At 44.0% G+C, this 16,356-nt stretch overlaps 1 protein-coding gene across 3 annotated transcripts in view; it reads left to right on the forward strand.

Annotated features, from left to right (window-relative positions):
• The first annotated feature begins 6,640 nt into the window (after positions 1–6,640).
• Positions 6,641–16,356, forward strand: part of TTLL9 (tubulin tyrosine ligase like 9) — a 39,224-nt gene continuing 29,508 nt past the window's right edge. For all 3 annotated transcript variants that reach the window (XM_027621502.2, XM_027621503.2, XM_027621504.2), the window contains exons 1-3: positions 6,641–6,718; positions 10,091–10,134; positions 15,001–15,093. In XM_027621502.2, coding sequence (XP_027477303.1) covers positions 6,704–6,718; positions 10,091–10,134; positions 15,001–15,093 — 152 coding nt within the window. In that variant the 5' untranslated portion in view covers positions 6,641–6,703. The remainder of the gene's footprint in view (positions 6,719–10,090; positions 10,135–15,000; positions 15,094–16,356) is intronic.

Here is a 16,356-nt window from a genome sequence, read left to right on the forward strand (position 1 = left end):
GTAATCTTAAATTTTCTAGTGGCCACATTAAAAACGTAGAAAGAAACGGGTTGTTAATAATGTTTTTATTTAATTCAGTATATCCAAAATATTATCATTTCAACATGCAATCAATATTTAACAATTATTGAGACATTTTACATCCTTTTTATTGTATTCTTTACAATCCAGTGTGTACTTTACACTTTGAGCACATCTCAATTCAGGCTAGCCACATGTCACATGCTTAACAGCCATATGTGGCTGGTAGCTACATATTGGACATCTCAGGTCTAGGAGGGAAAGCAAACAAAATAAGCAAACAGAGTATTTACAAATGCTCACAATTTTCAGTGAGGGAAAGAAAAGGAGGCAGGACGAACTTTTCTTAAATAGGCAACATCTGAGCTGAGACTTGATGTATAAGAAATCCAGCTATTTAAAGAGTAGAGAGATTTCCAGCAGAAGGAACAAGACAAGCAAAAGCCCTGTGGTAGGAAGAGTTTGGCCTTCGTGACGAGCCAGTGGGACTGGAGAGGAGGGGGGCCAAGGGGCTTGAGGCTAAAGAGGGAGTGGGGAGCCAAGTGTATAGGACCGTGTATAGCCATAACTGTGAGTTTAGGTTTTTCTCCTCTGTATGATGGAAATCTGGTGGGAAAATTGAGAAAGGGAGGCCGGCCCTGTCATCCGATTTACATTTTAAGTTGGTCACTTTGGCCCCTATCCAGAGTGAATATATTAGAGGGGCAAAGCAGGGAGACCAGGGAGGTGGTGGTGTCCTAGGACACGGCGGGAGCAGAGAAACTGGAAAGAAGGGGACAGACTTAATATTTTGGCAGCACAGCTGATGGGACTAGCAAATAGATTGGACGGGGCGTAAAGGGAGGAATTCTAGGGCCATTCCCCGTTTTCCTGCCTTGAAAACCACTGTTTGTGCTACAGAAGTGAAAGTGGGACTTCATCTATTCAACAAATGTTTATTGGGCATCAAGTTATGCAAGAGAAATGATGCCAAAGATGTGCTGTCTGACTTGAGTTTCCCGGAATGCCCACCCCACAGATGGAATAAAGAAATGTTGGTGGTGGGGTCTGAAGACTAGTTGCTAGTCCTGGCCCTGGCCTTAGCAGCTCTGTGGCCCTGGGCAGGTGACCAAATGCCCCCGGATCAGTTTCCTCATCCATAAAGGAGCAATAATTAACAGTGCTTTGGACTCGTACTTGGTTGTTGGGGGAATAATCAAATTGCATGTACAAAGGAACTCCATCACATTAAAAGCTCTGTAAAAACACCAGCTGTAGTTATTAGGCTTAACACATTTAATGTCTATGAACTGTTCCGCCTTCGAAAGTGTTAGCTGTGAAAAGCTCAATTTGCCTTAAATAAGTCAGGGAGAGATTGTTTTACAAAACCAGGAATATGAAGATGCTAAAATGCAGGTCTCACTTTGTCACTTCCTTGCTTAAAACCCTTCAGCGTGGTGCATTGTGGTAGGCAACATAACGGTCTCCCCAAAGATGCCTATGCTCTAGTTCCTAGAAATTGTTAATATATTACATTATATGGGAAGGGGGAATTAAGGCTGTGGATGGAATTAAAGTTGCTAATCAGCTGACTACGAGATGGAAAGATTGTCCTGGATTATTCGGGTGGGCCCAATGTCATTCCCTGGGTGCTTTTAAGTGAGAGAGGGAGGCAGGCGTATAGAGTTGGGGGGGGGATCTGATGGTAGAAACAGAGGTCGGGAGTGTTATGATTGCTGGCTTTGAAGATGGAAGGGGGTCATGAGCCAAGAAATGCAGGTGGAAAAGCAAAGAAACAGATTCTCTCCTAACGCCTCCTAGGAACCCAGCCCTGCTGACACTTTATAATCTTAGCCTAGTGAAACCCACTCCAGACTTCTGACCTCAAAAACTATAAGCTCATACATTTGTGTTCTTTTAGGTCACTCAGTCTGTGGTAATTACAGCTGCAATAGGAACCTAATACACTCACCAATGCCCTTAGGAAAAAGTTCAATCTGTTTAACATCGCACGCAAGGCCTTGTGGGATCTGGCTTCTGCCTCTGTGACTTTGAGCAAATTTCTTAACTTTCGTTATTTCGTGAGTCTCAGTTTCATCATCTGTAAAATGGGGAGGAAAATCCTCTGTAGGTCTGTAATGAGATTAAATGAGAGGATGTATTTCAAGTACCTAGTAGAGAGACCGGCAACACGATCCATCATCATTATTATTATTGTCATTATTATTATTTTTTAAAGATTTTATTTATTTATTTGAGAGAGAGAGAATGAGAGATAGAGAGCACGAGAGGGAGGAGGGTCAGAGGGAGAAGCAGACCCCCCCCGCTGAGCGGGGAGCCCGATGTGGGACTCGATCCCAGGACTCCAGGATCATGACCTGAGCTGAAGGCAGTCGCTTAACCAACTGAGCCACCCAGGCGCCCATCATTGTCATTATGATTATTATGGAGCAATTGACAGGGAGTTAGGAGGCCCTGGTTCTGCTCTCCTCACTAGGGCTCTGTTTCTACGTTGGTAATAAAGGAAACAACAACATAGGGGTTTGGCAGCTTCATCTCTCCCCTCCTCCCCACTTTTTCCTGGCCACTGATCTGCGTTCATTTCCACAAACATGCTTCTCTCTCCCTGATTTCCAATTTTGCACATGCCATTCCCTCCACCTGGAATGCTCTTCCCATCCCCTTTACCAGACTAACTGATCCCAGTTAAAAATGGTTAGACCCCACCGTTATGCATTCCCAAGGCATCCTAAATTTTATTTATTTATCTTGAGAGAGAGAGAGTGCAAGTGAGAAAGAGAGAGCACGAGCAGAGGGGAGGGGAGGGGCAGAGGGAGAGGGAGGAGCAGACTCCCCACTGAGCGGGGAGCCTGATGGGGGACTTGATCCCAGGACCCTAATAGGATCATGACCTGAGCAGAAGGCAGATGCTTAACCGACTGAGCCACCCAGGTGCCCTGTAGTACTGATAGTTTTTTCTTATTAGGGCAAAAAAAAAAAAAAAAGAAATAATAAATAAATCCAGATAAGAATACTTTGGCTTATTGGCTTCAACTGTGTTGTTTCAGTAAAACAAAACATTCCAAATAAACTTAAAGTAGTTGAAGTTTCCTCTCCTCTCTCTTCTTCCTTCACTCTCCGTAGAGGAAACCATTGTGAATTTGGTGTTCATCTTTCTAGTCTGTATTTTTTAAAATATTAATTAATTAATTAATTAATTAATTTGAGAGAGAGTGAGAGAGAGAACACAAGTGGGGAGGAAGGGCAGAGGAAGAAGCTGGCCCCCCGCTGAGTGGGGGTGGGGTGGGGTGGGCTCCATCCCAGGACCTTGGGATCATGACCTGAGCCAAAGCCAGATAGTTAGCTGACTGAGCCACCCAGGCGCCCCGCTAGTCTCTATTTTTAAACTTTTAATACCAATATACCCATAAGTATCTAGAGTATACTTTCGTACGTTTATAATTATACAAATTTTAACCTTTAAAAATATTTATCATTCTACAACTCTTTTATTTTTTAAAGGTTTTATTTATTTTATTTGAGAGAGAGAACATGAGTGAGAGAGAGAGCAGGAGCAGGGGAGAGAGTGAGAGGGAGAAGCAGACTCCCCACTGAATAGGGAGCCTGATGTGGGGCTCGATCCCAGGACCCTGAGATCATGACCTGAGCCGAAGGCAGACGCTTAACCAACTGAGCCACCCAGGTGCCCTCCAACTCTCTTTTATTCATTCAACAGTAGGTTTGGGGGTATTTTTATGTTGATATAGATCTGGACCATTAATTTTTATCACTATATAGTATTTTTTTAGAATATATTCCATTTTATTAATCCATCTCATTATGAGTGGACATTTAGATTATTTCTAGTATTTCCCATAATTATAAAGAATGTTGCAATGAAAATCCTTGTACATATGACCTATGAACGAGGATGAGAATTTCTTTAGGGAGGAATGTCACCTTGCACATTAGCTCCGAAGTGATAGTCCCTGGGCTGTGCCTATAGGATATATGCCCAGTAGTGGAATCAGGTTGTAAGTTGTGTGCATTTTCAACTTTATGAGATATTGCAAATTGCCTCCTAAAGTGTGAGTCTACCGACAGCATATAAAGATTCAGTTTCCCCACATCCTCAAAAACACTTGACTTTGAACGTGTTTTTATTTTTGTCTAGGTGATGTGTATAAAATAATATTTTATAATTATTTTGATTTACATATCTTGATGTGCTTATTGGCTCTTTGAGTTTCTTTTGCTGAAAGTTCTTTATTCATATCCTTTGTCCATTTTTCTTTTCTTTGTGAGGTGGGGTAGTCTTTTTCTTAAGAGTTTAGTTCTTTGAGTACTAGTCCTTTGTTATATACGTTGCACATATTGCCTCCTAGTCTGTAGCTTGTCTTTTAAATCTTTTTTTTTTAAAGATTTTTATTTATTTATTTATTTGAGACAGAGAGAGAGCACATGAGAGTGGGGAGGGTCAGAGGGAGAAGCAGACTCTCCGCCGAGCAGGGAGCCCGATGCGGGACTCGATCCAGGGACTCCTGGATCATGACCTGAGCCGAAGGCAGTTGCTTAACCAACTGAGCCACCCAGGCGCCCTGTAGCTTGTCTTTTAATGATCTTATATATTTATTTATTTTAGAGAGAGAGAGAGCATGAGTGGGGGAAAGAGGTAGAGGGACAAGCAGACTCCCTGCCAAGCGGGGAGCCTGACCTGGGGCTCTATCCCAGGACCCCGAGATCACAACCTGAGCTGAAGTCAGAAGCTTAACTGACTGAACCTCCCAGGTGACTTATTTATTTGAGAGAGATAGAGAGAGCAAGGCACAGGTGAGATCGTGAGGTGGGGGGAGGGGCAGAGGGGGAATGAGAGAGAGAGAGAATCTCAAGCAGACTCCACCAAGAGCAGAGCTGACTCTGGGCTCAATCCCATGACCCCAAGAGTCAGTCACTTAACCGACTGAGCCACCCAGGCACCCCAGCCCCTTTTAAAACATTTTAATTATTTATTTATGTAGCTTGTCTTTTAATTGAACCTACAATGTCTTTCGTTGTATGGCAGTTCAGATTTTGAGAGAACCACAGATCAATTTTTTCCTCTATGAGTTGTGCTTTATTAAGTCCTTGGGGTGCCTGGGTGGCTCAGTCAGTTAAGCATCTGTCTTCAGCTCAGGTCATGATCCCAGGGTCCCGAGATCAAGCCCTGCATCCATCTCTCTGCTCAGTGGAGAGCCTGCTTCTCCATTTCCCTCCGTCTGCCGCTCCGCCTGCTTGTGCTCTCTCTCTCTCTCTCTGTCAAATAAATAAAATCTTAAAAAAGAAAGATAGAAACCCTTCCCCACCCTCACATCATAAAATATTAGATATATATTTAAATATTTTTTCTAATAGCCTGAAATATTTGTCATATTTATTCTTTAACCTGCTTGAATTAAGCATCTATTTTTCACTCCTATGTAAAGTCAGTTTCTCAATGCCATTTACTGATTTATGATGCCATTTCTATTGTACATAAAGTTAACACACACACACACACACACACACACACACACACACACCTGTATCTATTTCTAGGATCCCCATATTATTCCATTGATATTTGCCTCTCTTGGGTTGAGAGGGTCTCTCAAAAGTCCTTGTTGGATTTGAAAAAATACACATCTTTTTGATAGTGAGTCTTCTTGTCCATGAACATGGTATATCCCTCCATTTATTCAGGCCTTCTTTAATATCCTTCAATGTTTTCTAATTTTTCCTATGAGAATAACTCCGCAAGGGCAGATACTTGTTTTTGTTCATTGCTGTATCCTCATAGAGTCAAGAATGAGGCATGCCATAAAGTAGAGGCTTAATAAGAATTTGTTGCTTAATAAAATGTCTTGCATATATTTTATTATATTCCTACATAACTTATATTTTGTTGCTATGAAACAATCAATTTTTTTTAACAGTTTCTAATAAGCTATGGTTGGCATAGATCCCAGGGCAGTGGAGAAGGGAGGCAGGGAAAGGCAGAGAGCCAATACAGGGTGCAATGACGAATAAATTGCTACTTCAGGTTACATGTAGTGGAAAGGCCGGATTGGATTTGTGTTCTTCACAAATTGGTGCTCTTCGACTGCAGCGCCAAGAATGAACTGGAATGGCTAGGGCAAGAGTGGGCACTGGCAGACTGGTCAGGAGGCTACTACAGGAGTTGAGGTGAATCCTGGCATCAAGTTGGTGCCTAAGAATTAGAGAGTGGCCGAGAAAAAGCAGAATGACCGGCCGCGTTACCAACTAACCAAATGATAAGGCGACTTAGTGAGGGACCGAGTAAGGAAACTTAGTACCATTACATTTACCAAAAGCTGAGCTTTTCAGTCTGAGCGCTCGTAGGTCCAGCGAAACGCAGCTGGAAGAGGCGCTGGGCAGCAGTGCCCTCCGAGGGCAGCCAGTCTCTGGCCGGTGCGCCCCAGGGTCGCGGAAGCGAGGGGGTGGGAGACAAAGGTGGAGCGAGTAAGGGGGTCTGGGCTGCCGCGGCGCGCAAAAGCTTTCAGAGGCTGGGATTGGACACTAGCCTGCGAACCGCGCGGAGAGGAGGGCCCTTGGCTCATCCAATCAGAGTGGCGAATCCGGGCGCCCTCCGTCGCCTCGGCAACGGGACGCGGAGGCTAGCGCGCGGCGCGGTGGCGGTTTGGGTCCGGCCCTGGGGAATCATATCATGTCGCGCCCGAAGGTAGGAGTGCCACGGGATCCAAATGCTTTCATCGTCCTTAGAGAAGGGTGGGAGGCCACAGAGGCATTCCGACTTGGGGGTCCCCGTGGAGTGATTCCGGATAGAGTGGGAGGAAAATGATGAATACAGAGAAAACACTTCAAGCCCGGGTTGGACGCGCGCCGCTGGAGGTGCTGCGCGAGTCCACCACCCGTCTCGCTGGCGGGAAAGTTACGAAAATCTGGGATTCTAAACTGTACTCAGCGATTTCTGTGACCCTGGGGGAACCTCAGAATTTTTGATTTCCTGACTTGGAAAAGCTCTTAGAGGTTACGCTCATCCCGCCTCTCGCTTGCCTACCCAATCCAACCATTCCTAATACATTCATCCCAAAACGCTAATCAGTGCCTTCTTTAAACTGAGCCCAGTGCTGACCAATAAGGACACAGAGGTGAATCCGACAAGTCCCCGTCCTTTAAGAGTGCACGGGCCAACTCCCCCACTTTAAAATGGAAAAAAATGCTACCCAAAGAAGGGAAATGAATTACTCTAGAATCCGGCACCCCCCCACTAGCCTGCTTCTTATCCCGTGCTCTACTTCTTATGAATTGGCACCCCCATTTCTTTAGTTCCCTCTCACAACAAAAAAACGAGTGATTCCATTGCAGCCACTCAGATAATCCAGGATAATCTATTTTATAAAGTCAGTTGATTATATCTGCAACCTTAATTTTCCCTTGTTATGTAACGTATTTACAGGTTCTGGGATATTAAGACATGGACATCTTTTGGGGGAGCATTATTCTGTCAACCACAATATTCTATCATCAAACAATTGGAAAATGAAATTTTAAAAATATTATTTAAAATAGCATCACAAAATCAAATACCTATGAGTAAATTTAATTTAAAACGTCCCAGACTTCTGGAAAATATGGTGGAAAGAAATTAAAGAAGACTTAAATTAATGGAGAGATAGACCATATTCATGGATTGGAAGACTCAATACTTGATGATGTCACTTCACAAAATCTATAGATTTAGTACAATCCCAATAAAATCCCAACACACATTTTTGGTAGAAACCAGCAAGCTGATTCTAAACTTTATATTGAAGTGCAAATGACCCCAAATTGCAAAGACAATCTTGAAAAAAACAAGGTTAGAGGACTTATAGTACCTGATTTCGAGATTTACTAGAAAGCTTTTATAATTAAAATAGTGTGGTAGCTGGGGCACCCGGGTGGCTCAGTCGTTGAGCATCTGCCTTCGGCTCAGGTCCTGATCCCAGGGTCCTGGGATCAAGCCCCGCATTGGGCTCTCTGCTCTGTGGGAAACCTGCTTCTCCCTCTCCCACTCCCCCTGCTTGTGTTCCCTCTCTCACTGTGTCTCTCTCTGTCAAATAAGTAAATAAAATCTTTAAAAAAAAGTGGTAGCAACATAAGGGTAGACAAATAAATAAATAAAACAGAGTCTAGAGATAGACCTACATATACACAGTCAACTGAATTTTAACAGAAGAATCAATGCAATTCAGTGAGGACAGGAAAAGTTTTCCTATTCTTTTTTATTTTTTAAAGATTTTATTTATTTATTTGTCAGAGAGAGAGAGCACATGCAAGGGGAGCAGGAGGTAGAGGGAGAAACAGGCTCCCTGCTGAGCAAGGAGCCCGATGCAGGACTTGATCCCAAGACCCTGGGATCATGACCTGAGCTGAAGGTAGACACTTAACTGACTGAGGCACCCAGGTGCCCCAGGGAAAAGTTTTTCAACCAAAGACTGGATAAACATAAGACATAAGGAAAATAGAACTGAAAACATGAAAGAGTATAAAAGATATAATCAAAAAAGAAAAGGACACCTTACTAGTGCTGGGGTAGTTGGAGGGACTTGAATGTACTACTGGGATAAGAGTTCATGTGCTTACTGAGGGTTCTAGAGGGGAGGGTGGTGGGGGGATGGGTTAGCCTGGTGATGGGTATTAAAGAGGGCACGTATTGAATGGAGCACTGGGTATTATACGCAAACAATGAATCATGGAACACTACATCAAAAACTAATGATGTAATGTATGGTGATTAACATAACATAATAAAATTAAATTTAAAAAAAGTTCACGTGCTTTTGTAGGGGGCTAATTTCTGTCAGTTTCATAAAGTAGTATCCTCTATCCCTTCTACTGGCTCTTTGAGGGATAGGATGGTGTGGTAGGCAGAATTCTAGAAGGCCCCCAAGATTCCCACCGCTTGTGTACACACCTTGTATAATTCCCTCCCCTTGAGTCTGGGTAGAGCCTGTGAATTTGATGGGATAGTTACTACCATGATTATCTACCATGCATCATATAGGACTCTATTGTGGCTGACCTGGAGTGGGGAGGGTTGGAAGTCAGAGGGATGAGCTCCTGCTGGCCTGGAGGAAAGCAAACATCCATGTTGTGAACTGTCTAGGGGGCCATGTTGAAAGGAACTGCAGGGGACCTCTAGTTGCTGAGAGCAGTCACCGGTCAAGAGCTAGTAAGTAAACAGGGACCTCAGTCCTGCAACCCCGAGCAACTGAACTCTGCCAACAATCTGGATGATCTTGGAAAAGGACCCCAAGCCCATGCATGAGAATCATAACCCAGGCCATCACCTTGGTTGTAGCCTTGTGAGACCTGGCCAGAAGATCCAGCTAAGCCATGCCCAGGATCCTGGCTCACAGAAACTGCAAGACATAAATTTGTACTATTTTAAGCCGCCAAGTTTGTGGTAATTTGTTATGCAGTAATAGAAAACTAATGCAGATGACAAGTCTGTCCAAGTTGCAGTGGTCATCCTGCACAAGACCAATTTTGATTTCTTTTTTCATACCTGCCATTAGGGATCAGTCTTACCAGGACTAAAGACCAAACTGTTTTAGACGTGGTAGAAGCAAAATAATACCCACCCCCCAACCCCCATTGAGGATTTGAAAGGTCCATTTTGGGTGAAGAAATTAACTCCACTCTGAGTGTTTGAACCATTCCCCTTCTGGACCATGGATCTAATCAAACATTCAAGTTTCAGTTCCTTCTCACAGAGCTGGCTGAGCTCAGCCCTCAAAACTGGGGTTCAGGGTTGGACCTTTGGAGCACTGAAAACTAGGTATTCACTCTACTGGTCATGCCTGTGGAACAATCTTATGAAGTGGGGCGATTTGATACCTTGAATACTTGGTGGTTTATTCCAAGGACCAAGCTGCTGGGCACATGTTGACCAATGTGAACTTGGCCAGGCTGGTCCTTCACGCCTAAGGATCTGGGCAGTGTTGTGTCTGATGGTTTGAGCATTTTAATATCTGCAGTAAATTGAGCTGGGAAGGCAGGGTGGATATGCAGAACCAGTTACATCGCTTTTCTTTTCTCCTTGCAGAATCAAAATTACAAGGGCCATGGACTGTCAAAGGGAAAAGAGCGGTGAGTGGCCCCACGCAATCTAATAAACACAGAACTAATTTCCTTCCTTCCTCCCTCCCTTCCTTCCGTCCTTCCTCCCCTTTATCCACCTCCGCATCACTGAGCACTTACCATGTGCCAGGCTGTATTATCTCCTTGAGTCCATATCACAATCCTTTAAAGTAGATACTACTATTGGGTCCATTTTGCAGGTGGGGAAACTGAAGCTCAGAGAGGCTAGGGAACTCGCTCCCAACTGTAGGATCAGTTAGTGGCAGAGCTTGCTGGGCTCCAGGGCCCATGTTGCATCTACCTATGCCCTCCTGCCTCCTTCAACAACCATGTGATGACTTGATAACTCCAGTGTCAACTCTGCCCCGATCCTCTGCTTCCCTCTGTGGCAGTAACCCAGGTGCAGAACTCAGCACCTCGTCGGATCCCCTAAATGGAATCCACTAGCACAGAGCAGGAGGGAACAATGCAGACTGGACTGACGTTTTTTGTGGGGAGTCAGAGGAGGTTACATCACATCACACATGCTGTAGCACATATTTTAGATATTTCTATTCTATTTCATTAGATATTTCTCTGCTTTCTAAAGTTGCTTCTGGCTGCACCACCACCGAGGAGGGCACGTGTGGTCTCTGACCCTTCCGTCGTGCGGCACCCATCAGAGCAATGCAGCACTATTCTAGACGCTGACCCTAAACTTAAACACCCACTCCCACCCCAACCAAAAAAAGGGCACTTCAGTTAACAGGATCTGTTTTAGTAGGATAGATACCCATTAGAAATGTGTTTAACTACAAGCAGTAGGAAACCCAACTAATAGCAGCTTTAAAAAATTTGTATTAACTTTCCTCATGTAACAAAGAGCCCGGAGGGCTGGTGCAGTGGTTCAACTCAGTCAGAGTTGTGTCTCCGTGACGGTCCTGACCTTTTCCCTATGGACACCAAGTAGCTGCTATAGCTCCAGCCTTCATGGCTAGATCAAGACAGGAAGAAGTGGGGGAGGAAGTCTCAAGCCACATCTCTTTCTCTCTTTATTTTAATCAAAAGAACCCATGCTTTCCAAGAATGCACCCTCTTCAGCAGTCGTATGTTTTTATCTTACGGAATTGTGTGACATGGACCCCCCAGGCTGCATGAGGCTGGGACTATAAGTTACATGGGTGAACGTTATACTATTATTATTCTGCGTGCTGTTTATGTCACACAAGGCTGTATTTTCAGCATTTATCCGTGTTGGTGCATGTAGATCTGGATACATTTTAACTACTATATGTGTTCCATTGTATACCACTAGTTATTTATCTACTTCCTGTTGAAAGGCCTTTAGGTTGTGTCTTAGTATTGATTCCCACCAGAAGCAGACCCTGAGCAGTTTATTTGGAAGGTTGGAAGGTGATTCCAGTAAGCATTGGCAGGGAAGTGGAGACGTGAGACAGCTAAGGGAGAGAAACCAATAAGAGGTGCATTACCGACAGGTTATTGCGGTGGGCAGGTGGGCTCAGTCCCACGGGGGATTCCTAGGAGATAGTGCAAAACACACTGCATACTCATCCCAACTGAGCGATGAGGGGCTGGAAGATTTATCCGTCAACTCCAGTTGTCATTAGTTGTGTGCTGTTGGGGAAGGGGCACTTTGGATTTGCTTTAAGCACTGGCTGAGCAGACTCTGGGGACCAGAAAAAGCCCTCAGGCAAAGAGCTGCAGGTACTGGCAGTGGAAGACCCTCTGACTTGCACAGGAATGGAGAATGCCTAGGGGACAAGGGTGGACCACCAACTGTGTGCTGCAGGTTATTTCTATAAAAAATATTAATAGTTACAAAACGAGCATCCCTGTACATATAATGCCCAGTTGCATATGTGGGGTATCTATTTAGAGTATAGAGCTAGGATGGAACTGCTGGGTCTAGAGTCTGTGCAAATTCAATTTTACTAAGTACTGCCATGTGGTTCTCTGGAGTGCCTTCTACCAGCACAGGAAGAGTTTCCAGTTTTAGCACATTGTTGCCAAACTTGGACTTTTAGATTTTTGCCAGTCTAATGTGTATGAATAGTACCTGACAGTTTTAATAAGCCAAATTGCTCTCTAAAGATTTATCCAATTGACAGTTCCATCAGCATTATAGGGTAATTATCATTTCCATGTTCTTGCGAACACTTGGTGTTTGTCTGATTTTAAACATTTCCCCCAATCTGATGGATTTTGAAATTGTATCTCTTCATTGTTTTGGATTAAATTTTAAATACTCCTGACTTTACTACTTTAGAGCAGTGGTTCTTAAAATTTGAGCTCAGGATCTCTTTACTACTAAAAAATTATTGTGGACTCTTACTAATTTTTGTGTGGCTTGTATTTATCAATATCATATTAGAGATTTAAAATGATAAATTAAAAATATTATTAATTCATTTAAAAAGCAACAAGGTACTCTACCTGGTAGCATAAATAATGTATTTTTTATGAACTTATAACTGTGTTCTCCCTCCTGCATTACTAAGATGAGTAGTCATTGTTTTTACATTTTTGTGAATTTCCTTGATGTCTGGCACAATATAAAACATTTGGCTTCCTAAATCTTCTGGATTCACTCTGTTGTGATAGGTTGTTTCAGTTGAAGAATAGGAAGAAAATCCAGCCTCACAAAGATATGTAGTTGAGAAAGGGAGGCCTTTGTGAACCCCTGAAGACCCCGAGGAATACTGGGACCACCCATCAAGAACCGCTATTCTAGGGCATTACAATATGCACCCTTAACTCATCACTGTCTACACTGAATCAATATTATACCACTTCCCGCACAACCTAAGAACCCTAGAACAGCATGCTCTGTTTACTCCCCTCTGGTCCTTTGTGCTGTTATTTTTGTCATGTATTTAAACACTGAAGAAAGTTCTTTAAGCTGAAGGAAAATTATACCAGATGGAGATTCAGACCTACAAAAGGAATAATGTGTGGAGAGAGGGAAAGGGAGACTGATTTTCCAGAGACTGTAAGGCCTTTCTTCTGACTAGTGGTTAGGTTGGGGGCTGATCATTGGATTCCTCCTAAAGCTGAGTAGAACATGGGCTGGACTGAAGCTTTAATTCCGCTGAGTTCGCTCCAAACCCAGCCTCCTGTACTGCTGTTTTGATCTTTTGCCCTGGGAGGGGGCTGGACGGCCGTTCGGTTTTTGTTTGTTTGTTTATGGTTTTTTGGATCACTTTTGGATTCAACTCTGGCAGGGCTGCCCAAATACACACACCACATCAATGTGCAGGAATATGGGTTTTCTTTCTGCTTTACTGTGTTCTCTACTGCTTCTTTCTTAAGCAAATTTGCCACAATGTTGTTTTGGTTTGGTTTGGCTTGGCTTGGTTTGGTTTTGGAAGGGGTTCTTCCAGATTTTGATTTGGCTGGCCACCCTAGTATTGTCTAAGCTCAGCTGCTTTCCCCTGGTTCCTGCAAAGTCTCCCCTCCACGGCTGGCTCATTCCTCCACTTGCCCGCCCTCAGACACCCCCCCCCCCAAGACCTAGAAACTGAGGCATCTCTCTGCTCCCCAACGAAGGGCTCGTTTCTCTCTGGAATCATTTGGTCACGTTTCCTTTTGTCCATTGTTCTCCACTAGCCCCATAGTCAAGTGTGATATTTATTTTGTACATTTTTTCCCCTTGTTGTTTTACATCCTTTTATGTTGTAACCTGTAGCAGAAATCTTCTCCTTGGTATTTTAGTTTACTGTGTTGTTGGGAAGGTTGAGTATCTTTTCACATGCATACTGGTAAGTTTCCTCTGCTGTGACTTGCCTGTTCATATCCCCTAGGCATTTTTTTTTTCCTTAGGCATTTTTCTATTGAGTTCTTTGTCTTTTTCTTAATGATTTGTAGGAGCTCTTTTTGTACTTGGTCCTAATGTCTTATGGATTGTAAGCATTGCAAATATTTTATCTTAATCTATAGCCAGTCTTTTAACTTTATTTGTGGTATATTTTGTTACAGAGTTCTGTTGTGTATACAGAAAGGTGCATACATCATAAGTTTACAGCTCATGAATTTTCATCAACTTAATATGCAGGAAACAGAACAGCCCCAACACTCCAGAATGCCATTCATACTCTCTTCCAATCTTTACCCCACAAAAGTAGCCATTATCCAGACTTCTAAAGATATGTTACGTTTTTTTATTTATTTTTATTTTTATTTTTTTAAGATTTTATTTATTTATTTGACAGAGAGAGACACAGCGAGAGAGGGAACATAAGCAGGGGGAGTGGGAGAGGGAGAAGCGGGCTTCCCGCGGAGCAGGGAGCCCGATGCAGGGCTCAATCCCAGGACCCTGGGAGCATGACCTGAGCTGAAGGCAGATGCTTAACGACTGAGCCACCCAGGCGCCCCTGTTACATTTTTTTAAATTAGATATTGACTTTGAGATAATTGTGGATTTGTATGCAGTTCTAAGAAATAATACAGTGAGATCCCATGTGCCCTGTACTTGGTTCCCCTCAATGGTAACAGAGAATAAAACTATATAGCACAGTATCACAACCAGGATACTGACATCCCTAAGGAAAATTCCCACCCTACAAGGATCCCTCATATGACCCTTTCTCTTAAAAAGATATTATTTATTTGTTTGACAGAGAGAGAGACAGCTAGAGAGGGAACAGCAGCAGAGAGAGTGGGAGAGGGAGAAGCAGGCTTCCCGCCGAGCAGGGAGCCCGATGCGGGGCTCAATCCCAGGACCCTGGGATCATGACCTGAGCTGAAGGCAGATGCTTAACTGACTGAGCCGCCCAGGTGTCCCCCAGTTTGTGGCTATTATTAATAAAGCTGCTACGAACATCCCTATACAGGTTTTCGTGTGATCCTGAGCAAGCGTTCCGTTGCTTTGTCTTGCAGAGAGCAGAGAGCATCAATCCGATTCAAGACCACTCTCATAAATACTCTCATGGATGTCCTTCGCCACAGGCCAGGATGGGTGGAAGTAAAGGAGTAAGACACCTCCCCACCCCTGCCAGCCTCGTCCCTTCTTCCCTTTGCCTCACAGATCCTTGTCTCCCTCTGTTTTCTCCCAGTTGCCTTCAGTGGCTACTGGGACTTGTCCCAATTTGGCTGTGATAGGGACCAAGATTTATTTAGCACTCAAAATGTGCCAGGCGCCTTACGGACACCCTCTGTCTTATTTAAGCCTTACAACCATCCAGCAAGATATGATTATGTTCAGAGGTATTAAGCCAATCGTTGAAGGTCATACAGCATGTAAGGGTCAAAGTGGGGTTCACACCCAGTTCAGCTGGACTGTTCCATAGCCAGTGTCCTAGAGCTCTCTGGAAAATCAAGGAATGCAGCCATCACCCACTAGCTGGCTTGAATCCTCCACTGATGGCAGGTCCAGGTCAAGGGCTGCTTTTCCCTGGCCACTTACTGGTTCTGTGACCTTGAACAACTTACTTGACCCCAAGCCTACATTTCTTCTTCTCTGCTGAGCCCTGGGGATACTGAGATGAACAAGCATCCAATGCCCAGCCCATAGTAGGTGCTAATATAAGTTAGGGTTAAGGTTTGGATGCATGTAACAGAGACCCAAAGTAAAAGAGGCTTTGACAGACTAGAAGTTTATTTATCTCTCCCATTGAAGTCCAGATGTAGGAAGTTCAGAGATGGTATAGAAATCTGGATCCATCCGCTTCCATCTTTCCATTCTGCTATCACTTGAGTGAGGCCCTTGTCCTCACGGTCTAAGGTGAAGCTCCAGCCTTACATCCAGAGTCCAAGCCACAGTCGGTAGGAAGGAGGCAAGAAAATGCATGCCCTGCCCTTGAAGAACTCAGCCTAGAAGTGTCTCACGTTGGCCAGAACTTAGCTTAGCTGCAAGAGAATCTGGAAAAGGTAGTCTTTATTTTGGAGAACGCAGATGACATTTTCCCAGGTAAATGTCAGGAATTCTGGTACTGTAGAAAAAGGTGAAAATAGATATGAGGGGTGAGGGCAACCAGCTGCCTTGACATGGTGCTCGGGGAATATTGTTGCCTAACAGTAGCTAAGCCTGTTGGATGCTCTTGAGCACTTTACATGCATGACCTCTGAATCATTGAGCAGACCTTCTGGGAGGTGCTGTTATCATACCCATTTACTGAAAGTGGGAAAGCTGGATGCAGAAGAGTAAAAACTGCCATGTTTGAGGCCACTCGACTTGTCAGGGCTTGGGCTAGGAGGGCACCTGGTCAGTCTGTGTGAGGAGACCCGGGCTCGTCT

Source organism: Zalophus californianus, chromosome 8 (assembly GCF_009762305.2).
Source record: "Zalophus californianus isolate mZalCal1 chromosome 8, mZalCal1.pri.v2, whole genome shotgun sequence".
NCBI lineage: Eukaryota > Metazoa > Chordata > Mammalia > Carnivora > Otariidae > Zalophus > Zalophus californianus.